Source organism: Sebastes umbrosus, chromosome 8 (assembly GCF_015220745.1).
Source record: "Sebastes umbrosus isolate fSebUmb1 chromosome 8, fSebUmb1.pri, whole genome shotgun sequence".
Lineage (NCBI taxonomy): Eukaryota > Metazoa > Chordata > Actinopteri > Perciformes > Sebastidae > Sebastes > Sebastes umbrosus.
In genome coordinates, this window is record NC_051276.1 from 19,045,364 (window position 1) to 19,073,315 (window position 27,952).

Below are 27,952 nucleotides of genomic sequence, written 5' to 3' on the forward strand. Positions count from 1 at the left end.
GTCATTTGGCAAAAGGGTTAGGCCCCCTCTGCAAAGCTGCTGTGATATGCGTGATCAATCTGGAAAATGTATTTTACAGCATGTAAGCCAGTCGATAGGAACACCGAGTGTGATGCATTGTGTGGGAATAGAGAGGAGGAAGGAGAGGGAGGGAGAGAAAGAGAGAGAGAGAGAGAGAGATGGTGGAGCCAGTACAGAGACAAATGAGAGGGGAAACGTGAGAGAAGGAAGGCAAGTGTATGTGTGTGTGAGGGAGACACAGAAAGAGATGTGGCCTTGGTTTGCCTGATACATTCACAATGTAATGAGTACATCGATAAGTCCTCAATGTGTTAGATGGGTTACATAGAGTTTCTGTCCTTGCATTGGGTCTGTCTCTGTGTGTGCGCGTTTTGTCTCCATATACTACCACAAATGACACATGGAAGCCCAGTTATGGACCTGGATCTGCACTCACACCTAGAGTGGTAAAATGTGATAAATTGGAAGGCGTTATGAAGAAGAAGAAGAAAATGGGGTTTTTGGTGTGACAATTATTACATTTGCCTGTTAGACCCCCCCCCTCTTCTTCTTCATCATCAGACGTGTTGCTTGTGTGCCATATTGCTCACATCATCTTCATCTGCTGACTGGCAGCGATGAGGAGGACAGGAGGACAGGAGCTGAACTGCATGTATGTAGCACGTTGCAGTGTCTGAATTTGATATCAGCCATATTTGTTATCTGCCTTATAGGACTATAAGGGGGGAGGGGTATTCGTGCCAGTGGCTTTATTTGTTTGTTCTCGTTCAAAAGGAGACAATATTAAGGTATTAATGAATTAATTAGCTCTCCTCTCGTGCTGGAATGACGCTATATAGGTTGTGCTTTATAGGTTGTCCTCAAGTGCTCTCTCACATGGGATACAGTTTTCATTATAGTGATTAATGTCTGTTGAGGCATATTGTACTTATTAGCTCCCCAATCGACCTGTCTGGGTCAGTTGTCAGTGCGCCTTGTTGTTGTTGCCTAAGCTACTGTACAAACATACATGTGACATTTCTTCAGGTTCCTTATTGTAGATGGGATTCTCCTGGAGCTTTAGGTCAGGTGAAAGTTGCAGAATAATGAGTTTATGGAGCTTTTCCTGTCTGCTTCTTACTGGAGGCAGAATAAGATGAATTTAAACCAAAATTAACAATATACACACACAAAACGCAGCCTTAAAAACTGATATTTGCTGAGCGTGTTTGTCTTTAACTGGTGTTGTTTTTTTTAAATAATAATCCAGAGGATCTTTTCTTGGACGGCGAGGAGAGAGAGCTTCATTGTGAGAATAAATGGTTGTTCTTCAAAAAAAGAGAATGAATATGGCTTCACCGTGGCCATCACAGCAGTCCAGGTCGTTTTTTGTTTTATGTAGCGCTGGACTAAATTGTTTGTTGGGTTATTAAACGCAAGCTTTCAGCTGCTTGTCTCCACATAATGTATTCCAAATCCCTCTAGAGTAACTATCTTTTATCCTCTCGCTGAGAGCATTCGGTTATACAATTGTTACACTACGGGCTATATAAAGCAATAGTTTGAAAATAGATGAAATGGTGGCATGTGTTGCTCATTAACGTTTCTGTAAAAGGCAAATACGAGCAAAACATATGAGGACTCGAGGAAAAAAGTAATATTTTCTATTCAGGCATGTGGACCATGTTTGACTCTTTGACAGAGGCTCAAATTAGTATATTATGCAATACCTCAAATATTGAAATAATAAGCTATATTTATCATCATCTAATTCCTTATCCTCTGCTATGATGACACCATTATTATTACTTATATTTAATTAAATAAAAGCAAAATAGAAAAGTGCACTAAGAGAGAGAGGAGGAGTAAATGCACTGTCAGATTGGACTGTAGCTGCGGTGGGTAAGGGAGATGGATATGTGGCACACTATGGGCCCCATTTGTGTCTCTGTAATTTCGGAAACTCCGGTTACCAAAGTGTTACTACGAAATGAGTTAAATAACCATTTACCTTTGTCTGGTTTCATTCATCAAACCACAAGTGGAGGGACTCCTTACACGGGGGGGCTATTTGTTTGCTTTACACAAGCAGCTGGGTGCGATTTCACGTTTGAGATATCTGTCTGAAAGCGAAACATTTATTATCCTAAGTTGTCAGCGAACCTATTTCTCCAAAAAAAAAAAAAACTTCAATGCAAGCGCAATGGTTTTTACGCAGCAGTGGAGACGTCCTATTGGCGTCACACGTCACTTCATTTCACTTATAGTAGAGCCTAGTTTTCTCCCGGTTACATTTGACAAATACTGGCTGTTTGAGACAATAACAATTTCCAAATAGCGGCTTTGAATGGGGGGGGGGGCCCTCTGAAGTATGACACGGCTTATTTCTCATATTGTCTTGTGTGCGTAAAAAAAAAAAAAGATGACAACGCGGCACAACAAGTGCTTCACGGTGCCTCACTCACAAGACGAGCTTTGCAAAATGGCTGGGAAACGGCACGGCGAGGACAAATGTCCAAAATTAAATGGATTCCCTGGAGATGTTTTGCGCTATATATCTCAGCAAACCTGTCCTGGTATATTGTATGACTGTACACACACACAGAGAGAGAGAGAGAGAGAGAGGCGTATATCTTATGATTGCAATGTGCTGCTCTGAGATCTGTCCGCGCACCTCATAGGCAACCTTTAAGCCATGGATCAAATCCAACTCTACGGGGTATAAAATATCCCTATAGTTGTGAATGTAACATAAGGGGGTGCGTGTGTGTCTATGTGCGCAAGTTTGTCCAAAGTGTGTGCAGGCAATTGTAGGATTTATATTTTTATATATATATATAGATATATGTGTGTGTGTTTGTGTGAGGTCTTTCTGCATGGATGTGTGCGGGCGCGTTCTTTTGCATGCCCGTGCGTAAAAGCGTGCGTACGCGTGTGTGCGCGCGCGCCACTGGCCGAGCGAAAGAGAGCGAGAGAGAGAGAGAGAGAGAGAGAGAGAGGTGGTGGTTGTGAGAAAAAAAAAAAAAAAAGCCCGGATCGCTGTGTAAGCGGATCCCTTTGTGTTGATTTAGGAAGACGTTTGCTGTATATAACGTTCAAGGCTGATAATATCATTGCCTGGCCAGATAAATAAAGCATTGGCCAAAACCATCGGGTCAGCTATCGATCCGCTTTTTTCTCTCCCTGAGAGAGAGAGAGAGGAGAGAGGAGAGAGAGCAAAAGGGGGGGAGATGGAGGGAGGGATGGGGGGTGGACAGGAGGAGGGGGGATTGAGAAAGAGAGGGAGAGAAAAGGAGAGAGAAAGGCGAGAGAGAGAGAGACCTCACTCATTAGCATTCCACAGCCATGGACTAAACGCTGACAACTAACAGAGATATCCAGCTCTACACACCACTGCATGCATTTTCTCCCCCTCTTTGTCTTCTTCCCCACTGGCCCTTCATTTCCAAGCGGACAGATCTCTCGTCACAGCCAACATATTTTTATTTATGCCTTCTCCACCTCCACCCTTTTCTTGCACGAATGGACCCCGCGCGCGTGCACAAGAGAGAGAGAAACCCCCTTTCCAGTAAAAAGCAGAGAGAAAAAAGGGGGAGAGAGTGATGTTGTAAAAGCTGTGCAGAAGTGACAGCGCTAAGCACACTCTCTTTTACTTGGGGGAGAGATATATACAATTGTGTGTGACTTGACAAAATAGACGTGGGAGATGGTTTAAATTGCCTTAAAATAAACCTTAGTGGCTATTATTTAGATATTTCAGGATTTAAAAAAAAATGCTTCATTATGAGGAGGTAAATTATAATAATTTTACCTCCAGTTTAATAGTTTAGTCAATATTTTTCCACTTAGTTTTGGACGTTTGGTTTCATTTAGAGTCCACAATTGGAGAGCATTTGAAATGTGTGTCCAATTCTGTTATTTATGACTTCAATATAACCTGTAGAATAAAATAAACACAGAGCAAAAAAAAAAAAAAACACTAAATTTCTGAACCTTAAAAAGTTAAAGTTGTCTTTTCCCCATTTATATTATACTATTTTTAGAAAGTACACATGTTTGAATGAATAAAACCAAACATAAAAAAAGATCTGAATGAGTAATACAAGGACTACAACTGACATTATTTGGACAAGCTCCTTTTTTCTCAGATGACTATATCTTAATATGCATTCAAGTCTTTTGGCCAACAATGACAGCTGTTCATCTGATAGTAACTTTCTTTTCCAAGTTTTTTTCTCCCCTCCCACCCCGGGGCCCCCGGTCTCTGTCTTGCTTTGTTGTTTTTAAAATATGCATGTCTCTCCGGAATGCCAGTCACGGGTCCAAACTTTGTGTGTCCCAACCTCCCACATGATGAAATGATCCTTTTAAAAGCGGGCTCAATATGTCTCAATCTGCACTCCTCTTCTCCTCTCTAAAGCTTCTGGGTTTCGGGAACACACAGCCCAAGAAAATGTATTAATTAAAGCTGCACCACCAGCACTACTACTACTACAGAGTTTTTTAGCACTGCGTGGAGAAGAAGAAGAAGAAGAAGAAGAAGTGGCTGGATCAAGTCAAGCTCTGTCAACGACGGATGGATGAAGATTCACGACAGGAAAAGAAAAAAAAGTAAGGCTCATTTTGACGCTCTCTCTCTCTTTCTCCCTCTGTCTCCTCCACACTCTCTCTCTCTCTCTCTCTTTCCTCCATGTGTGTGTGTGTGTGTGTGTGTGTGTGTGATTTGCACAGTGTTCTTGTGTGTTCCTCGGACTGAAACGGATAAAGCCAGGGGGAGTGAGTGAGAGAGAGAGAGAGAGAAGTGTGAGAGAAAGGGGAGGAGGGATATAGGGCCTATAAGTAAAAAAAAAAAGTGAAAGAGGATGGACATGTGTCTATGTTTGCGCGTGTGTGTGTCCGTATATACATGCTATGTGTGCGTGCTTGTCACCATTAAGGAATTAATCAGCACGTGGCATCAAACTCCAAAAGTGCAAGTTTTCTCAGTTGTAGCACTATGTATGTATGTGCAGTATATGGGACTATATGTTTACACGAATTGGAGGTGTTTACTTCTTTTGCGCGCATGTGTTTGCACATATAATATAATATATAAATTACTGTGCGGAATAAATCACACTATACTTAAAAAGGGAAAAAAAAAAAGAGAGTTGGATGGTCGGAAAGGAAATGCTTGGTTGTAAAAAGTGGGGAAAGTGTGAATCGGATGTAACAGAGCGTTTGCAGCTTCAAGAGGAACTCCTAATTCATTCTGTCAAGTTTGAGAGGATGTGTGTGTGTGTTTTTCTCAGCGGCAAAAGTGATGACATTATGAAAGACAAGACACTTAATAATAATAATGCAGGCGCGTCCAATAATTAGCTGAAATTTAAGGGGAAAGTTGGGAGTTGAAGTGTGTTAACCTGTTGCTCGTGGTCCAAACATAACAGCAACCTCAATCCTGTGATAACATGCCATGCAGCATTTCATCCCCATAATAAACCCACTCCTCTCCAAAAAAATGTAAACACTGGGAAGTCACTGGGAGATCTGCACAAACAAACTGAATTTAATGACTGTGTTCATTTATTAAACTCAGATAGGTTTTAATAGACATCCCCAACAGTCTGATTATGTCAACATATGGGAGGCCACGCAGCAAGGCTTACATACCTGATAACGCCTGGGCTTTTCAGTAATATTTACGGCTTCTCTTTCTAATACACTCCAGATGGTGTGTGTGTGACTGTGCCACCGCAGTCAGCGAGCTCACTCAGTGTTTTTACTCAGCAGCATTTTGTTGCAATTACATCAATGCTGAGAAAGAATGTATTGGTGACCCATTTTTTTTTTTTGCTGTATTATATGCAAAAATAAAAGAATACAAAATAAAGGGAATAAAAAAGTTTGGCCACTAACAAGCTCTGTTTTATTAAATTTTCTTAAACTGCTCTGAAGTTTACTTTTAAGTTTAAATTAAAAAAAAAAAAAAAAAAAAAAAGCACACTTCATGGTTTGATGGATTAATATGTTATGAAGACAAAACACACAGGGCCGCATTCATGCCTGACCAATCTTTGTTGTAGCCTGTGCGTTTTTTTTTTTCAGCCAGTCACTCAGGCAGAATAATGCCTGTAAAGATATAATCCACTGAGCCCATATACCCTCTGTGGTCCCTCTGCTATATTATCCACTGACAATGAATTGGCAAGCTTTTTTTTAGCAGGTATCCAACCTCTCCACTAAACACATGTGAATGTCATTTAGCCAAGGATTTGGTTAATAGACTCATTCCGTTTATATTTTATTACTATGTTAGTTTTACTGTGACATGATAAAAGCCACGCGTGTCTGCTGCGTGTAGAATATATATATATATATATATATATATATATATATATATATATTTTCGCAGTGCATTTGTGCAGGTAGTCGTAAAATTGTTATCTGAAAATTGCAGGAAAAAAAAATCGAATCGTAAACAAATGGGATTAGTTTACATCTGCATGGACTAAAAAGCGTGACAAATATTTATCTGTGCAGAACGATCAATAATGGACTGAGAGACATTGACATCTATCTATCTATCTATCTATCTATCTATCTATCTATCTAGTTGTATTATGGGTTGTTTTACAGTGTCAGTTTGCAGCCCATATTGTTGCTATCTGTGTTTACCTGGATTGCTCAGAGAAGCTGCTGTAGGTCTATTATGATTGACTGAAACGATGCATTGAAGGGTATTTTTCATCTTTGCCACAGGGAACCTTACAGTGGTAAGGTTTCCCATTGACTCCCTTTAGTCTCTCTCTCTCTCTGTCTCTCTCTCTCTAGGACATGCAGCATGTTGATAAATACATGTCTTTTTTCCATCTTACTCAGCACCATCCATCAAATGTTGGATGTCCATGTTACACTGCTGTGCTTAAGGGAGGTAGGGGAGGGGTTGATGGCGTGCAGAAACGCACTCTAAATCGTCAACAAGGGGATGCATAGCTCTCTCTATATACTAAATAATGACTTGATCATTGGCTCTGGTCATGTTAACGTGCTGAATTGTCTCAAGTCAGGCAACGCACCAGGGTTTATGCTGTTTTTGGAAGGTTTAGAAGTGGTCTTTTTTTTTTTTGCTGTGCCTCTGTGGGTTAATAACCTCTTCACGCGCTATATAACCACTGCGTTTTGATCCCCAGTAATGCGTTTTTGCGTCTCTCTCTCTCTCTCTGGCTGGCTATAGGCCCACGGCTTGGTTGGACCACTCTACAGAAGACCAGTCAGTCGCCCTGTGGTTGCAAAACTCTTTGTGGCCCCACATACCGCCGCTGTGATTATAGAAGTGCCTCCTCTCCCCTTGTTAAAGGAGCAAAAAGCTCTAATCTAGCCTCGGTGTCGCCCCCAAAGCCAGCGTGCTATAGTGGGAAATGAGCGTGCGTGTGCGCGTGGGAGAAAGTGAGTGGGGGTCGGTCGGAGAGAGAGAGAGAGAGAGAGAGAGAGAGAGAGGAGAAAGGGAGGGGTTATAACGGAGTGGCCCTTTTCCTTCTTTTGAGTGACACGACCCCTCTCCTCTCTTCAAAGGCCATGCAGAAATAAACGCATCTCATTTGAATGGGCGATTTTTTTTTCTTGGTGGTATTTCACAGCCAATATTTCTGGAATAGGAATGCGTATTTTTTTTTTTCCTCCTACAATATTGAATTCTGGGATGGTTCTGGTGGTGGAGGTGGAGGTGGAGGTGGTGGTGGTGGGGTATTCAATATTCCCATCTCTCCACATGCAGCATTCTACAGCCAGTGTGGTATTTTGTCCATGACTACACCACCCAAACACCACCACCACCCTCCACCACCCCCCTGTCCAAATTCATTTGCATCCACTGATGATATCAGTAAAGAATTGCTGGCACCGTATGAGGCTAGGGTGGGGGGAGAAAGGCTTATTTGGATAAAAAAAACTGGACCGCAGAGTGGACACGGCCCTAAAGGTCAGTCGCCCATTCATGTCAAGGTGGCAGGGGGTGTGTGTGTGTGTTGAGGGGGGGGTCGGCATGGGATTGCCAAAGAGAGGCTTATTTGAAAGCGGGCGTATATTTGAGGCGATGGGGAATGAAAAGGAGTGGACCACAAAGCTCGTCATACTTCAAATAACGCCCCGTCACATCTTCACTCTTTCCTCTCCATGCATGCAGGCGGTGGGTATATATAAGGAAGGTGGGGTGTCAGTATACTGTGGCATGGCCTGCAGAACATGCATGCAGCAGAAAATAAAAAACACGTGGACGACAAGGTGGATCATAGAGGGTTTAGGTGCACAAAAGAAAAGGGGTTTTCCAGTGTTCTCCTTTTAGTGGTTGTGCAAATAAAATGCTGGATTAATTCAAATAAGGGGGCCATAGTGTGGTTGTCAGAAGTAACCATTAATGCTGAAGAGATTGGAAATATTTATGAAAAGACTCTATAGCACCAAAAATAGGGCTTTGCTATGGAGCAAGCCTATCATTTTCTGATTACTAGGCTATATACTACAATTTTGTTGAAAAGAGAAGGATGTCAAGGATTCACTTCTAAGGAGAAAAAAAAAGTATGAATATAATGTATGCTGTACAAACTAAATGACACATTGAATGAACGCCAGGGGAGTTCTTAGAAAAGTAGAAAACACAGACAGTGTGTCACACTAATATTTGTTATATATTTATATTAGGATTATATTATTTTACATAAATCTAAGATTTTTTTTATGTAATAAATGAGAAGATTACGTCACCACGGATTAGTAGATCATGTAAACAATATCACATAATGGCAGAACACGTCATAAAACTGCAAATGTATTTTCCCATTAATTAATTAATAAATCAATTAATGCACACTCCTGTCGTGCATATATCCCAATTTACTTTGTGGGCACACGCACACACACACGCACACACATTTATCACTTCATCATTATGTATATATAAGAAAATTAGGTGAGGTCCATTGCAGTAGAAGGAGTCACAAATCCATTCTAATTATTTCTAAAGCTGTATTAGTGGTCTGGTTATAAGTGTGCCCATGCAGTCTAAACTTTATTTTCAGTGTTGGGGAGGGCTGTGGGGGAGATTATTAGACGCCTTAACCGAGCGAAAATTGTCACAAATTGCTGGTTGTCGAAGGGGCGAATGACAAGATAACGAATATGAGAATTTTTGCCCCTGACACCTCGGTTCATATATCATTGCAAACGCCGACCAATCACTCACATGTTGTCTTTAGCATTATTACACTTCAATATCACGTTTAAGTGATGTGTCAAAAATTGTAAATTTAGATATATTGTACATCCCCAAAGCTAATATATATATATATATATATATATATATTTTATGTATTTATTATTTAATTAAATAATGAAGAATTATACAAGCTTTTTAAGTTTAGAGCACATATTGATTAATACAATATGTTTTTTTTAACCTATAATGTGGACTATAAGATGAACAATAACCGCGGGTTGAATGAAGCCCAGTGAAGCTCGATCACTTCAGATATATAGCTCTGCATTGATTGCCGCACTAATAGTGCTTGTTGTGCCTCCTATACTCTGCGACCAGGCTTTTATCACTGCTATCATTATTACTCATCATTATTACTGCTTATACTGTATATGGCTATAACGACGATTGCTGTTATTGCACCATCATTACCAGCAATGGGAAGACGACTTATAGTTCTGTCTTTGTATTATGAAATAATGGCTGCGGGTGGAGGATGAGTAGGGGGGATTACTGCGTGGATGAGGATGGACATGTTGGAGGCATATTACTGACCATTTTACGCACGATTCTTTTTTTTTTTTTTTTTTTGGTCAAACCAACCTCTTAACACCTCTCAGCAGCAAGTAGAGCACGATATATATAATATATAAAATATGAGTGCAATCAACTATACACTCGACAAGAAGATGTATTGTTTGCTTGTGGTATACACATCCCCAGTAAAAACGTTGTGATGGAGCTTGAAAGTGATAGTATCTATTGATTTTTGTCAAGTGGGGGGAGTCACCTGCCTCCTTCACCCACTGTGACATTAAAAAGTTCCCTCATTTTCAGCTTGACCACTGATCAGCTTGGTTTGCCATCTTGACCCTTATGGATGCTCGTTAAAATTGTGGTAAAAAAATAAAAAAAATAAAATGAGAAGCAGCAGACGTTAACAGTAACTAATAAATCGTTTTTTTGGGCTGGATCGTATATTAATCTACTCTAATCTAAGCTTGTATATAGCAAGGCACTGCAGGGCTATGGCATGATGCAAGATGTATAAAGTTTGTAGTGTTTGAGAGCGCTAAAACGCGGCGCTTTGTTGTGGCGTCCCTCTGAGCCTCTGTGTGCCTTGTGCGTAAAGACAGCCTCTCCGTCCTCAGACCCTCCGTGCTGTTATTGTTTCTACCTTTGTTTGCTAGATGGCGCTCTGCGTTGTGGGACCCTCTGACACAAGAACCGCCTCATACCCTCTCTCTCCCTCTCCCTCTCTCCTCAGCTCTGCTCTCCAGTCCAGCACACAGCAGCTCTTCCAGGGTCCATTTTTTAAGAACCAGGAATTTCAGCAGCTGCAAACGACTCTAATGCAAAACCGCTGCGAATATATAGCGGGGGAGAGTTTTATAATTGCATTATCCTATGTCGACTGACATTTTTTGTTAGTTTTGTTAAGCTGCGGAATCACATCGATTAAAACCAAGCGACCAGCAATGCATTTAATTTTAATGTAAACTGATAATAACACAGACTCACGCGCTGCACTATTTGAGCTTTAGATAATTAATTGTTTGTTTAAGGGATGTAACGTCGCAGAATATCCCCCAATTCAAATTTAAATTATGTAGAAAGGAATAAAAGGGACTTTAATTATCCATTTTCAAATAAAATAATGTCTTATTAATTTAAGTAAAGACGGGCATGCTTAATCTGACTACAAAATAAAATAAATAAATTTATAGCAACAAGAAAAAATGTTTTGAATGACACACAATGTATCTAAGAAAAAGGCTCCCTTTAATGGCAACAGCGTTATTATACACGTTAAAAGCTATACAAATTAACCAAAATTAACCTACATATAATTTAGCGATTTTTATGATTTTTTTTTTAGCAATCATTTGTCCGAGTTTATAATCTGTTCTAGATTGGTTGCAGCCAAGGAGTAAAAAAAAAATGGCTCCATTGTATTGTTTGCTGAGTGGCCCACTCTGCTCTGAGATATACTGCTGCAGTTACACTTTCACTAAATAGCGGCTTGTCGGTGTCTGACGTTGATGAATGTGTTGGAGACTTGGAGAGCCTTTTACAGCTGTCTTAAAAAGCGCCGTGGCCCCACACCAGCCACAAGCAGATCAGGTGCAGGGGCCTTTTAATACGGCAGTCAACGACAAAGAAACACGCACTTTACACACATTTTTGGAAAGAGACACTTAGAGAGTAAAAGTCTGCAAACGTTTTATTTTTAAATCACTTTTTTTTTGGTTGACTTTTGGGGGATTTAAATTGAAACAATATCCATCTGATATAAATGATTTAAAGATGTGGTCGTTTGAGGAGGACAATTAATCTTTGTATCACTATGAAATGTTTTTTTTAGTTTTTGTTGGTATAGTTGTGCTGCTTTATAATGATGCAGACCATGTATTTTAACCATCTTTAATTTGCAATAGATCACTTTGACAGAATGGATTTCCTCTTATGTGGCTCAAGATAAACACAGTGGGCATACATGTGGGCTGTGCATGTTGGTTTTGGCTTTTTTTTTGTTTCCTCACTGTGGCTCCCATCTATTTCTCATGAAGAAATCTGAAATATACGAATGAAAACTCACAGTATTATAATGTAGAGCAAATTGATGAATATTATATGGGAATTAAAAGTTGATTATTTTTCGAGTATGGCAGATAAATATTGTATTTAAAGTTGAGAAGGATACATTATTTTATATATGTCATTACTAGCTGAAGTGCTCAGCTTGACACAGCTTCAAGAAAAGCACATGAACAACAAACTTCTGGACATAAAAAGTTTCTGGATTTGAATCTTACTGGGACTTTTCTAGTCTACAGAACAATCTCTTATCTAACCACATGCATGGTTTCATTGTTGATTGAGCTGTATTATCCATTTTGTCCTAGACACCCCCCTCCAACACTCCTGGCTGGTATGGCACAGCAGGTTCGCTTGTACTGTATCCGAGACTCCTCCACCTGCAGCCCCCCAGAAGACACAAAACCCAGTCAGGCTTCACCTTCTCTTCGTCTCCTCTTACTGCTATTTACACGAGCTACACATTATTAGGGGGGAGAGAGAGAGAGGGAAGCAGCATTTCAATTATTATTATTTTTAAGAATAAGGCATGGGCCCAGTCATACATTTTGAGTGTTTGAGTAAGGCTCTCTTGGTATTTGTTTTTCCTCGACTTAACAAGCCATCATCTCACATATATAGAATTGAAATTGCGCACAGAGATCCCGCAGGCAAAAGGGCGGGTTGCGAGTTCAATTAAGGTGGAATAATGCATGGGGACAAAGCCTGTGATGACCTCGATTGAAATTGATCAGAAAACGCATTCACCAACAAAAAAAACAAAACACACACACACAGTAGTCTCTTTGTTTCGACTTAATGTTGCCTCTTTGTATGTGGGCCTATATCTACCTCCCCTGAAATCGCAAGCTACTTTGATTTTTTCTGGGTGGGAAATCATTCCTGAATATAAAGAATTTAATACCACCATGTCTAGACTAATTCACTCATTTTTTTTTTTTTTTTGACATTTCTTTCTTTTCCTTTTCCTTAATCGAATTTGCCACATTTAAGCCGGTGTGTGGATTTGGAGGCATTTAAGCAGCCATTTGGGCTCGATCCATGGACTGACAGAGAATACGAAGGTTTGTCATAATTTCTTAAGTAGAAAACAAGATATTTCACCGCCACAGTGGGATTTTAACGAATTAAAATATCTCACTGCTCGCCTGTGATAAAAAAAAAAAAAAAAAAAAAAACCTGGTATAGGATTGAGGCGCTCGCTTGTTAAGTAACTTGCTGTCAGTATAGTTAGCAGTGCTCTGATATGGACGGTGGCTGCAGAGCCTCATCTCTTGGGGTTTTAATTAACAAGCTGTCTCAAAGCTGTAGAGCTCCATCAAACAGCCTCTCTCTCTCTCTTTCTCTCTCTTTCTCCACCAGTAAATCCTCCTCCCGTCACTGCCTTGGGCTCTCTCTCAAACTTTAGACATTCTGGTTCCTCCAAATCAACTTGTTACCACAGTATGTGCACCAGCTGATAGGGTGTAACTACTCCCGAGAACATTTGCAAAATATAAATTGCTTGTTTGCTCGTTTTGCTCAGCATCTATTTACACGCACTGCTTTCTTCAGCAGACGTCCACATACTGTACCATATTCTGTTGGGTTTGACTTCAAGCACTGACTGGTGCATGAAGAAGAGGAAACTGTTGCTTTTCCTCTGAAGATGCTGTGATAGTGAGATGACTTTTTTTTTTATAGTCTGTTAATGGTGGATGAAATATTTCAATCTGCTTTCGCAAATGTTACATTATGCACTTTTAACCTGCAAAACATGTTCCTGAATGATGTTTAAGCAGACTTTATTAACTCTAAGTTTAAATACAGTCATTAGAAGAAGAAAAAAAGGCAGTAGTGGAATGTTACTGAGGAACTTTTTACTCCATTTATTTGACACATTCAAGTTCAGGTTTTCTAGATTCAGGTTTTCTAGATAAATGTGATTATTTATTTATTTTTTATTATGCATTGTTGCAGATAAGATTACCCAAAGGTATAGGCTATATTAAATGGGCAGAATGAGCTCCACTATACAGCTATAATGATGCAGTAATATAATATATAATAGCAACACTCACTCACTTGATACTTTCAGTATATATTTTACCAACAATACTTGTGTACTCTTACTTCCTCAGCTACTTGAAAATGTTTATTTTAGTGATAGGTGACTCAGTTTTTTATATCAAGAGACTAAATTCAAGTTACTAGTTCAGGTTTTATAGATTCAGGTTCAGGTTTTATAGATAAATGTGATTATTTATTTATTTTTTATTATGCATTGTTGCAGATTAAATTACCCAAAAATAGGCTATATTAGATGGGCAGAATGAGCTCCACTATACAGCTATAATGATGCAGTAATATAATATATAATAGCAACCCTTGATACTTTCAGTAGATATTTCAATAACAATACTTGTGTACTTTTTACTTCCTGAGCTACTTAAAAAAATGTTTATTTTAGAATAGGTGACTCAGTTTTTTATATCAACAGGCTAAATTCAAGTTACTAGTTCAGGTTTTATTATGCATTGTTGCAGATAAAATTACCCAAAGGTACAGGCTATATTAAATGGGCAGAATGAGCTCCACTACAGCTATAATGATGCAGTAATATAATATATAATAGCAACACTCACTCACTTGATACTTTCAGTATATTTTACACTTAATACTTAATACCACTTTGCTAACAATACTTGTGCACTTTTACTTCTTCAGCTACTTGAAAATGTTTATTCTAGGAGAGGTGACTCAGTTTTTTATATCACCAGGGCTAAATATGGCTAGTAGACTATATGTAGTATTAAACCAAAGGAAATCATACAAGGACGGACAGGTCCTTTAAGGATATAGAAAAGAAAAGAATAAAGTCTTTGTGTAAGTGTGACTGAAGTATTGTTTACATAGGCGGTTGGCGCAACAGCCAATGTAAACCGCCAACCTCCTCTTGTATTACAGAGTGTAAGCAGTGGCTTCAGAGGAGATTTGTCTTTGGTGAAAGAAGCAGAAATCTCTCTCTCAGTCTCTCAGTCTCTCTCTCTCTTTCTCCTCTCTGAGCCTATAGTAGTAAAGTTGGTGCCTGGCTCCCACCGTGGCCCAGACGGGGGTAATTTGATAGCAAGGCAAGGTCAAGACAGTGCGCTGTCCATGGTGCTGCGGAGGAGCAGGCTGGATGTTATCATCAAATTAGACAGGACAAGTTTCAAATCGATGCCACCCCCGGATGTCTGGAGACCGCCAGCAGTCGGAGTTAAAGTCCTAACAAGTCCCCCCTGACAGGTCAACACCTCAACACAAACACACACCTCTTGATGCTGCAGCCTACAGGTCAGCAGCGCTGTGTTGGCGAGATAAGCAGCAATCCCATTGAAGGCTCTCTAAGTGAAATATAGCTTTAGGTCCACTGCTATTCTGCAGGGCTCTGCATGAGGCTGCATGGGGCTGAAGCTGAGGATGGATGTTTTATAAATATCTTTTTTTTTTTCTCTACACTTGAAGTTCTTGTGCTTATTTATTATCTTCGTGTATCTGTTTGGGAGGAATATCATGATCTCCTTATACAGAAAAATCTTGGTTTATAATAAAACTCCATGCACATATATTAGTTATGGAAGGTTGAAAGGTTATAGGTAACTTTTTGGATAATTTATTGAATTGTTATGGTAGATGCTATAAATATTTATATTAAATATAGTTGTGGACAAAAAGGTTGTTATGCGGTCAGTAAGCATAAGCAATGTGCTTTTCATCTTCATCACAAGATCAAAGAATATGATGTTTTATGGATCTTTTTGATCCATAACATGCAAAAAAAAAAATACTTTTTGAGTAATTTTCACATCAAACACGATGTCATTATGAACTTCATTTCTTTTTGCTACCCAAGTAGCCTGAAATGAGCTGCATTTTTAATTTGCTACAGATTCTGCAGAATATAGGAAATATTTTAGCTTTAATTGGATGCGTTTTTTTTTTTATTGTAATCAGCTGTTTATAAAGAAAAAATATTGCCCCTTTTATACCTGCTATTTAAAGCTTTTGCTTCTCTACAATGAAAACAGTTTTAAAATGTATGTCAATCCAACTCTTGTTTCTCTATTTTTCTTTTTAATAATAATATGTCTAGATTTTCAAATACTCAAATGAGTTGGATACTAAATAATTACCTATTGTTCGAATAGTAAAAATGAAAAGTTGCACTTTATAAGATATATGCATTAGTAACAATCCATTTGTGGGAGATGAGAAGTGAATGAGTTGAGAGGGGATCTTCTCAGAGAGAGAGAGAGAGATGGAGAGAGAGAAGGGAAGAGGGCACTGATTAGAGCTGCTGCCAATCTGTCACCGCCTGACAGCTTTTGCTGCAGGGATAAACAGCAATAAAGCAGAGCTTGGCCGGTGTCTCGTTAACTTCACACACACACACACTATCACACGACGCACAGCTCGCCACCGGAGAGGAGCAGGTAAATTCACTCAACTCCTCAACAGCTCGCCTCCTATCATCGCCTCTGTCTCCCTCCCTTGCATGTCAAACTCTCTCTCCTCTTTTCATCCTCCCTGCTGACTCAGGTATATAGCAAAAACACAATGAGGACCTTAGCGACAAGAAAGGGGGGAGATTGTGGAGAGAGAGAGAGAGAAATGTTATATTTGAATGGCTGATAAAGAAATGAAATAGATGGGAACAAAGTGTAAGCCGTTTGGGATGGAGGCATCAGAGAGCTGGCTGCAAGGTGACTGCAGGGGCTTTAATAACACAACTATATTAACTCGCTTAACCATGGAGATTCAAAATGAACCCAACTTCACTTAAGGGGCCTCTGCAAACCATGAAATGCACATTAAAACATACACCTGTCAATCCCACCACCACCACCACCTATATCCCTCCAAGCCCACACTCCTCCTCTCTCTCCTCCTCTCTCCATCTCCATCCATCCGAGCTGTCTGTCATGGTGTGGCCTGGCTAATTTGAGTTCATTGGATGGCAATAATTTCATTTAGACCTTCATCTCTTTTTGGGTCTGGATGTAATGAGGATGCAGGGTGCTGCCAGTGAAAGGCCTCATCCCACAGTAATAATAACTTGGATCTTATTCTTTACCCCACGCACCGCCGTGTTTATCCTCGGAGGGCTGCGTCCACATGATGAAACTCATCTATAATGTGTGATTTAATATCGCGTTGCACTCCTTTTTTTTTTTTTTTTTTTATCAGAGATTTTTAAACCCAAAAGAGAGAAGATTGTGGTTTATTCTAGGAGTATAGACTGCAAAAATAGTTGCTTTAACACTTTTCAGTCTATTGAACTGAGTTATTTCTCTTCTTTTTAAACGATTTAAAAAATATTTAAATAAACGAAATTAAACTGGAAAGAATTGACTCATTTGACACTGTCAGATGTAATAACTTATCACGTTTTTAATAAAGCATATTTAAGAGAAATAAATATGATGTGTAAAAGCAGTGTAAGTCAAGGCTTTTTTTTCTCTAACAGCCAACTAATCGATATCTCACCAACTCCAATGCGATATTGATTTTGTACTTTAAGGATTTCTGGAAATACCTCATTATTTCGTTGCATTGAGTCCAAGAAAATATATTTCATATACAATCGACCTCCTTCGATTTATTATGGTCGCTTAAAATAAGACTGTGCACTTAATGTTTTTGGTTATGGTTGATGAGGCACTACTTTAGTTGTTGTTATACTAATAAACTGGTTTAAAAGGAGAATTGATCTCTTTTTTTTCCTCTAAAGAATTGACTATGAGCCACTTTCCGATGGAAATTCCACTTTTTTTCCAGACAAACTCTCAGTAAACTTTGAGAAAACTATTAATACAATTCAATAAAAACTATTTTTTGGGTATTTTCGTTTAAGATTATTTTATGTATAGTCTTAACTATAACCACTTCCTTTTTCGATTGACATTTATATTGTATAATTGTTGTTTTTAAATTATATCGATTTAGATATTGTCCAAAAGCGTCCTTTAGGATACCGGCTTATCCAGGAGGTTATAAATTAATTAAATATATATTTTTTTCGTTTTAATAAAATTAATTTAGTTGGTTACCTGTTAAGATGTAGAATTTTATATTATATATATACGTTTTATATTGTACATTTAGATTTTAAAATATGGCATGTGTATTTTATAATATTAAATAATGTATTATAATATTTTAGTGCAGTGTATTAAGTCGGTATCGAATTTAAGTAATATCAACTTAAGTAAGCACTCATAGAAAAAAAAAAGTTGCTGTGCATTTTATTATTTATGATCAATTATTAGTCCTCTGTTACTACTAACACTATTTCTATTTTAATTGATGGGATAAAATAAAAAAAGATATAAAAGACAATGCAGTCAATTCGTTGAAAAAGAAATAATAAATATAATAAATAAACTTGGGGTAGTTTACAGGTGAGTCTGAGATCTGTTGGGAGTAAATTCAACTTTTTTTCTGTGTATATTATGAAGAAATACTGGGAGACATTGTATTATTATTATTGCATCATAATAAAAGTTTATTTTTGTTGGCAAAGTGTGCACATCTTAGAAGACACGAAAACACACAGATATGTGTGTAATTAAAATTGGGAATTTATCAATATGCTTTTATTACAGTGTGCCAAATAAAACATACATTATTGGGCTTAAGTTTTCCGATATCCAATCGCGTTTTACAGTCTGAGAAAGGCCCCGATCACAGGCCTATAAGAGCCCCTTCATCCTGGCTGCCATTCATCAACACAAAATGACCAGTTTTCCACCAGCAAGCCGTCGGTGGCCTGTTAAACTAGGCCAATGAGCTGTGTTATATACTTCCTTCTCTGCCTCCTTCATCACTGCTTCCCTAACACTGAAATCATCAGCCCCCAAATCTTAAAAGTCAGAGCCCATTCTTCAAATGTATTGCATTTCAGAGGGTGTTTTTTTTTTTTTTTTTTTTTACTGCAGGAGTCTTTAGGCCAGCAGAGTATCAGAGGAGGTGTAATTGAGGGGGCGGTGAGGGGATAGAGTAGCGGTCCGCCTGAAAGCTGCCATTAAAGCCAAATGGACTGAACACCGTAAAAAACAGCTCTGCCAACAGCTGTCCCACAACCGGAGTCTTATATGCCAGCACCGACCGAGTACAACACCACACACACATTATAACCCATGATGTAGTGGCTACTTGGAGGTATTAGACAGCTAAAACCGAGAAAAGAAAATACCAACGAATAACCACACGAATATCCAGATATAAACTAATATTCGTATTATGTTCCCTGTAGGGACTAGTTGTGCGTCTTGGTGATTTGGAGGTCTCTAAAGGCATTTTTCACCTCTCCACAAGAACTTGCTCTTCTTATAATAACCTGGGGAATTGCATTTTTTTTTTTGCTGGGATAGCCGATTTGCTCTGCATATTTCCACACATTATGGTCTTTTTTCATAGGAGACAGGTGAGAGCAAAAGGGAAGAGGAATAACTGGTCACCTTATATGTTTTAAATGTGTGCGTAAAGAGAGAACGCTCCGGATATCATTACACAAGTTCGGCACTTTTACGCGCGGATTTGCTTCCAAACTTTTTAATGACAGGGACTCCATATTGGTGTTTTCCCACAGTTATGCATAATATAAATATAAATATATATATAAAATGTGTGATATATTGCATCATTAAACAGATATAAATTACAAGTATGTATTTTGCATGTTTATATGAGGACTTTTTGCGCTCCCCACTTGGTGCAAACACCTGTGCCCAAGACGCACCTTTTATCACCCCTTAGAATAAAAGAAGCCCAGTTTCCTAAACGTGATGTCTCAGTCTGCGAGTCCTTTCCTTATTAGAATAGAGAAGGAGAGAGAGAGAGAGAGAGGCGATTGAAGAGGAGTTGTTTCCACTGGATTAAATGGTTTTCTCTGCAAGTCAATGAATATGTAATGATGTCTAACGAAAACCGGCCAGTGCAGTTCTGTGTCTCTGGTACACACACACACACAGGCCACGATATTAAAGAGCTCTTCTGCTGGGGAAAAACACAGTATATAGAGAGATGGGACAGAGAAAGAAAGAGAGGGGCTAGAAGAAGGGATACAATCTTGAATGCACCTCCGAGCTTAAGCCCAGACATTCTCCTCTCAGTCAATAGATGAAAAAGTATTTGCTCACGTACTGAGAGAGAGAGAGAAAGAGGAGAGAGAGAGTCTTTCTTGAAGCAAGGGTGGGGGGTGAATTTACATTTTTTAAACTGCTTTGGAAATATTGTTTCTGATAAGCAGTCATGCCAATAAAGTAATTGAATTGAGTTGATAGAGAAGGAGAGAGAGAAAAGAAGAGAGTTCCTCCACAGTGATTGTTCAAGATATTTCTCTCCCTTTAGTATACCCATATAAAACATTGATTGTTGCAGTTAGTTGACCCGTAAAATTTGGGGGTTAGTTTTCCCCTTCTGAGCCGAGCATATAATTATGCAAATAGTGATCTGACAGTGATCCGCTGGAGGAGTGCTGAAGGAGAGAGAGAGGGGGCTGTCAGAGGGGTGACATTCCAACTTTGCCTGGTTTTCCTTTTTGGAGAGAGAGTTCATCATCTTCATGCGCATATCAGAGCAAGCAAGCGTGACAACAACTCTCTTAAAAAGTATAAAATTGAAATATCAAGCTCTGTGTCAACTTTTTTTTTCATGTCAAGGGCCCTGCCTCAACCAACACTCCCCCTCCTCCCCCAAAATCTGCCATTACAGCACACAAGACCCCCCATTTGGCAGCATTTCATCCTAAAGCTCCGCAGCTGATGCTATTTTCTGTTGCAGATATGATTCCGCGTGGAGCCGTCTGTAACTGTCTGTATATGACAATGGCTGTGCAGAGTGAGACCTATAATCAAATCAGTCATACCTATTATACATTCACACGCTGAGCTAACTTCTAGCGAGTAAAAAAAGACAGGATGCGCTTCTGGTTTGGTTTGGTTTGGTTTGGTTTAGGGGATCCCTCCTTGGGGGGACTTTTTTTTTTTTTTTTTTTTTTTAGGAACCACTACTGGGAAGAGACATGAAGAGATCATCTCTGTCTTTAGAAGTGCGGAGACAGCTACATGTGACAAAGTGATGCATGACTGGTCAATCTGAATACACAAAGAATCTATTTAGACAAATGGTAAGATCACACATGCGCAAATTTAGAAAGTCTTGAAGAAGTTAAATTACCTAAACTTACTTTAAATGTTGCCATATAATCTGTAAAATAGACTTAATAGTAGATAGTGAACAAGTCTTAGGGCATGAAATAATAAATTAGTCGTGTGCTTTTGATGATCACTGACTGGAGGTCATAATTTATGGCACCACTATACATCATGGCTTTGGACAGAAGGCAGGTTATTTCATTAAACTCCCAAAATGCTCTCTAATGGGCTACAAGAGATTTTTTTCTGTCTCAATATCACAGGATTGTTAAATTCTCCTTAAGAAGTTCTAAACACATTTTTTGAAGACAGAAAGTTATATGTGTGTTTTAGTGTGTGTGTGTGTGATTGAATGAATGATTGAACACACATGCGCAAATTTAGAAAGTCACTACCTAAACTTACTTTACGCAACTCTAAATGTTGCCATATAATCTGTCAAATAGTCTAATAGTAGATAGTGAACAAGTCTTTAAGGCATACAATAATTCCTAATTCATGTCGCTGTGTATTGGTCGTCTGCTTTTGATGATCACTGACTGGAGGTCATAATTTATGGCACCACTACACATCATGGCTTTGGACAGAAGGCAGGTTATTCAATTAAACTCCCCAAATGCTCTCTTAATGGGCTACAAGAGATTTTTTTTCTGTCTCAATATCACAAGATTGTTAAATTCTCCTTAGGAAGTTCTAAACACATTTTTTGAAGACAGAAAGTTATGTGTGTGTTTTGGTGTGTGTGTGTGTGTGTGTGATTGAATGCCTCTCTTTAATCAGTGGCCTGACACGGTGTGAGGGGGGACTCGCCTGGTTCCACTTGTTGTTCAGGGGTTAATGGAAAAGATTTCTAAAGATTTATTGAGGGGGCGTTTAATGACCTGATCGGTTTCACCGTGTGAAAACAAATGATGCTGTAAAACCTCGCTGAGCTGGAGGAGGGTGGGAGGGCTCACTTTGCCAAAATTAATGACCAAAAAGAGGGGAATTACTGTTTATAGTTTGTTTTTCCTTTTTGACACACTTATATACTCATTAAGGATACACTAAGTTTAAAGATATTGCTCTCTCTCTCTCTCAGAGGAGCCTGACCTATTGGACAAAAATATATTTTTTAATCTTATATAAAAAAAAAAAGTGAAACTGGTGGTTTGAACTGTTTAGAAAACATGACAAAAAGACACTTAACACTGGCCGATTGTGTGGCAGTAGTTGGTCTTACCTCCAGGTTAGATTTCATAGAAGTCATGTGAGATGATGACTCAGGTCATTTTTCACCCCCCCCGGTGCTCCACTTTCTCGTCCCCGCTGCTCGCTCTACATTCTCGGGCTCATCTCTTGTCTCTCCTCGGTGCCATCGCACCTGACTTTCTAGTGCTGCCGATTTATTTCTCACACACATTCCTAATGTGCGCTACACTCTGCACCACTCGGCACCACTATACTTCTGCAAAGAAAAAACACGAGGGAACAAATAGCAAAACGAATAAACAATAAAAATAGGAATTATGCACAGTTTAAAAAGCAAGATGCAAAAGTTCATTTTATTTGACAGGTTTAATAGGTTAATTAAAAACAACTTTTTAAATCATTTTTTTTTAAAAAACAAAATGGATCAAAAAAAGGAATGAGACAACCATTTGAGAATATAAGAAAAATATGTGATGCGGTTTCATAAAACCCCAAAGCCTTATGCGATAAAACAAAAAAATAGGCGTGTTCCTTAAACCAATACAACATATAAACCATCTGCAAAAAATAAAGTCTTCAAGAGCAATTGTGCCAAAATTAGTCCCCTTTTATTTGCAGACTGTGCTTTGGATTTAGGCTGCTCTTACATCTTTAGTTCCATTCACATATGGCTTGCTGGATATTATTAAAAACAGTGAACAGAGTCTTGTTTATTCCTAAGGCAACAATATACAAATTACGGAGTGAAAAATGAACTGATTGTGGCTGAAGAGCAGAAAGATGAGCAATGGTATCTTGAAACGAAACTCATCCAATCAAATAATAAGCCAACTTTCTTTGCTGAAACCTGGAGAGATGTGAATCAAATTAAAAGGAAATTAGGCCTGCAACCATCAGCCACAGTTGTCTCATTACAGCGGGAAGATAATCCACAAAAGCCTTAAACCATGCACACAGTGGGCAGGATTTCACAGTGTTAAAGTTAAACAATGGGAACTATTTGAAGTAAAAAAAAAAAAAAAAAAAAGGTATATATTTGAGAATGTGTCTAAGGTATCATAAGATTTAGTATCCGGTTTGAGTTTTTACTAATGTCATGACACATTAGAAATGTATTCCATTAAGCCTTGAGTGGTTTATAAAAGCACACCAGCCTGGTGGAAAAATTTTTATCATGTTTGTGTCACATAGTCAGATTATGTGCAGCTGAGCAGGGAGCTGACTTTGTCACTTCTAAGTACACAAGAAGAGTACTTTGGTGGGAGGAAAAAAAGGGTTGGGGGGGGAAATAGATATGTTACATTTCTTCAACATCTAAGGAAATATCATTCAGGCTTAGAATAATATTGAAATCTTGGATTTCCTGACACGTGTAAGGCGATATATTGAGGCTTTATGAGTGTTGTGAGCTGACTTCTGGCTCCTGTTAAAATGAGATATCCCTCAAACCCATTCTGATGCTTGACTTTAAGTAATTTTAAATATGCTCGCTGCCCTGAATTTTCCATATTCAGCACAGGTTGTGTTTTGTTTTATTTGTTTCATCACATTCAATCATCTGGGGACATCAATTTCAAGGGATATCAAATTGAAAAAAAAAAAAGATATATATTTATAATAAACACAGAGAGATGGACTCTCCAGAGTTTTTCAAATAAATCCTAGATATATTCTTAAAGTAAACACTTGGAAGCTCAAGTATTGGCTTTAATATTTATTTTAAAAAAAATTGTGTGAAAGTGTGTATGAGACATTGCATTCAAATTTAGCTCAAAGGTGAGAAATTAAAAAAAAAATATCTCTTATTATAAGCACTGCGATTCCCAGAAATATATGGCACGGGTTTGAACCACACTTTACACACACAGCTGAATGAGAAAAGTCCGGTTCAAAAAGCTGACTGAATGTGCGGAGGAGTTAAGAGAGGGAAGAAGTCATGAAAACAACACCCTTTGTTAAAACAAATGGTCACCAGTTAAGAAAGTGTGTGTTCACTCTTGGTAAAAACATTTATGGTGGGTAAGGGATTAAAAAAAAATAAGAAGATGGGCACTGATCAGGTTGAAATGATATTGAATCATAGCAGAGAGGAGCATGAGGGGGTAAGAAAGCAGCCCAGGCTTTAGGACCAGGGGAGGAAGAGGAGGGAGAGACTGAGCAGTGCAGACTGGAGGGCAGGCGGGGCATTAGCTCAGTTCAGGCTGATGTCAGGACAATTAGAGGTGCACCACAGTGCATTGTGCACAGCGCCTGTCAGCCTTAATCTCTGCTGCCGTGGCCCGTACCCGCAGCCGGGCCACAGCCCACGGGAAGCGCTAACACTCAAGCCCATATTGCTTTGACAGTTGCGCTCATCTAGAAGTAATGCAAAACGTTATTGTGATGTATACACGGTGACCCTGTACTCTTGTCTCTTACAACAACAAGGCTGTGTGTGTGTGCACGGCCCAGGGAGGGCTGGAAGGGAGAAATGACACTCGGGGAGAAGAGTGAGGACAGAAAGATGAGGGAGGTTACAGAGGGAGAAAAAAAATAGGTAGGATCTGGAACCTTAGCCTCCCTTTCTGCATCCCCCAACCCCCCCTTTGATCCCTCGCCAACCCCCCTTTTCCCCTCTCCTCTTGTTTCCGAGTCATTTTTATCGGTCCTCTACAAATCTTGGTGTTTGTTTTTGAGGGAGCTGCTGCGTGTGGTGACAGCGTTGGAGGTCTCCTCCGCCTCCTCGTCCTCTTTGGCCTCCAGGACCTCACTGAAGAACCTGAAGATGGAGTCGAAACTCATCCAGGAGGTCAGCTCGTGGCGCTCTGTGCCTACATGTAAAAAGACACACATATACAAAAGAGTTGCTTACTGCAAAGCTGTAGACAATACATGATTCAAAATGTAGCTATGCATGCCATACACCTACTGTGGCAACACAAAATGAACACCGTTAGATGAGATTTTTAGTCTCTTAAGGCTCAACACTCCCACAATGCATTGCCCCGTGTAAGTCTAAGGCCTCATGCATGAGAGCCATGGCAGCCTATGACCTATTAGTCCAATGGGACAGCCTTAATACGTTATCCAAGTGGATACCTGATAATCAACACCACCGCACGTCCCTCTTTCCATCTCAGGCCTTCCAACAAAACCAGAGTTATGCACAATGGGGCCACTAAGCGAAACCAGTGGAGCGGTAGTCATTCATTCTAAAGGGCTGATTGAGGATAGGCAAGACACAAGCTGGAGAGAGGTAACTGGTGAGCATATCAAGTGGTCTGGCGGTGGTGGTGGGGGGAGGCAGCAGTGCTGGGTTTCCCTCTGACCTCCTCCAGGTTAGCCGGTTCCCAAGTTGGGGTCACGCTGGAGCTTGAAATCTGGTACATGCGCCTCGGGTTCCTGCTCACCTCGGGGGTTAGGGTATCGCTGTGGCCGGCTTTTTTAGCCGGATAGCTTGCAAACTCAATGGCTGTTTCTGTGTTTTTCTCCAAGTCCTGCTACAGAACACCTCGGCTCTGCATCGGAGCGTCCGTGATGAGGCTGCAGCTGTTGCCCGACTCGTCTCCCGCTCCTGCTCGCGAACCATTCAGCGAGAGCGCTAACAGATAATGGCTTGTTTCTGCCGCCGCTGGCTAGCAGCTCAGCTGCTTAGCAACACAACTGTAACTGGACTTGAGAAAGCCATATTGAGGTGCCCTCTCGTTTCCCAGAGGGAGAATAGGTTTGCCGCGAGATGATATTAAGAGTTTCATCCCTTGATAGATGGATCTAAGAACAAATTTACATGTGTTTACAGACAGAGGGATGAGTGAATACAAGCTTTGAAGTAATGAGTTTTTGTTTTTGAATCCTTATTTGCACACTTAAGACTGTTTTTGTTGTTGTTGTCGTTGGGACCTGTTTCGAGATAAGAAAATTAAAATGTGTCTCTACAATTTTCTCGGGAGGATTAAAAAAAAAAAAAGGATAAGCGTAGTATCTGAAATCAGTTAGGGCTCTGTGGAAACAACTGGTCCCAGCAGAAAAGGGTTGAAAAGCACGACCCCTGTGGATGAGTCAAATCAGTAGTACATTAAAAATACCACTTTACTTCTGCTCCTCTCTTCAGTGCCTTTCTCCTCCCTTCTCCTCTGTGTACATGCGATCGGCTATAAAAAGCTAGACTGGAAGGCCGCAGGGATACAATTAGGGAGCCCCTTAAAGGCTCTCTCACCATAGACAGGCCTCCGATGACCACTGCACTGACCCCATGTTTATTAGATTGACCCCTGCCTGGACGCATTAATGGAGATGGTTGTGTGTGCACGTGTGTGTATGATTGTTAGACCGGGGGTAAGTACGAAGGTCTGAGTGTGGATTTGGGTTCACTTGCTGCTGGTGGTGTGTTTAGTTTGTGTGTGTAATTTGTGTGTACAAGTATGTGCTCGTTCAGTCTGAGATAAGGGACTGTGCTGCGCGCTATATAGCGAGCAGACTGCAGCCAGTGCCTTGGGTCAAATTTACTGGCCTGGCAATCATGGGAGTCAATAACCCCGCACTCTTGGTGACTCCGCTACCTGTGTAGGGCTCAACATAACACCCATCCCTGGAAAACAAAGACACAGCCCTCTCACACCTCTAATCTATCATTTATATCCAATTTGAGGCACTGTGATCTTTTTTCCGCCTCCTCCTCCTCCTCCATTTTCCCCGTCTCATCGGTCTCTCCCTCACTAGTGTTTTTACTTCTGTTTTGTCCTTTTTTTCCCCTTTCTCCCGCAGAAGCGATCAATGCCGCAGTGCTCTCTCATTCACCCTGAACTGGTGGTGAACTCCTCCAGAACGCCGCCAGCCTCTCCGCCCTATCCCATCGCAGTCCGGGGTCACCAGGGGGGCGTCTCTGTGCCAATATGCAGATGAGCCTGTGCCCCTCCAATGACTCTGGCGTTAAGCTCCACCCCCTCTATATGGACGCCCCCCCCCCCACCCAACCCAACAACACTCACACACACATAGAGACATAAACCCGCGCTCACACTTGCTTAAATAGGCCTTTAACAGCTTACGTCCACTCTTCCTTTAATAGCCAAAGTGTGTCGAACCTAATGGATGTTGTCAAAGCGGAGATGTGACGACTGATTTAGAGAAGGAACCCCAATGACCAGACTTCACTAGCCACTAAAGACTGAGAGAGAGAGAGGGGGGGGGAGAAAGAATTACCTCAGCGATGCCACAAATCAAAGTAATATCTTTTAAAAGATGTGGGGATCGATGAGGTGTCATCTGGCTGTATCGTGTGTGTAAAGTGAACCCATAAACAGCCAATGAGCGCTACTTTATCCTCAATTTTAGTCCCTTGCTGAAAAAAAGTTTCTCAACTGATAAGCAGATTCTTTTTTTTTTACGAGCAATTGATTTCATGTATTGTTAAAACAAGATATAACAGACAACGAGCGCTTCCATTTTAATCATTTTAATTACAACTTCTTGTATCTTGTATTTAACTGATCAAACTTTAAAGTACCCTGTGTATTTATGTGCGCTTTTTCTTGCATTAACTGTGAATCAATTAAAGTTGCTAATTTTAACAAGATTGTTGTAATTGTATTAATTTAATAAAGTTTATTGGAAATGCAATTATGTCCTCATTTATTGTAAACGCAATAATGATGTTAGTGTGCTCCATAACATTGGGTATTGTCATGGGAAGTACGGAAAGAAAAAAAAAGAAATCGCTTTACTTTCACAATGTGTTTGTAATTAGCATTAGGCAATGGCAAGCTTAACGGAG

At 39.8% G+C, this 27,952-nt stretch overlaps 1 protein-coding gene and 1 long non-coding RNA gene across 2 annotated transcripts in view; one reads left to right on the forward strand and one right to left on the reverse strand.

Moving 5' to 3' along the window:
• The first annotated feature begins 3,312 nt into the window (after positions 1-3,312).
• On the forward strand, positions 3,313-27,749 carry LOC119492305. The gene is made up of 2 exons (XR_005207751.1): positions 3,313-4,611; positions 26,944-27,749. It is a non-coding gene; the product is annotated as an uncharacterized LOC119492305 (long non-coding RNA).
• fam172a (family with sequence similarity 172 member A) overlaps positions 22,611-27,952 on the reverse strand; it is a 170,236-nt gene continuing 164,894 nt past the window's right edge. The window contains exon 11 of the mRNA XM_037776656.1: positions 22,611-25,010. Within this exon, the coding sequence (XP_037632584.1) occupies positions 24,850-25,010 (161 nt within the window). The 3' untranslated portion in view covers positions 22,611-24,849. The remainder of the gene's footprint in view (positions 25,011-27,952) is intronic.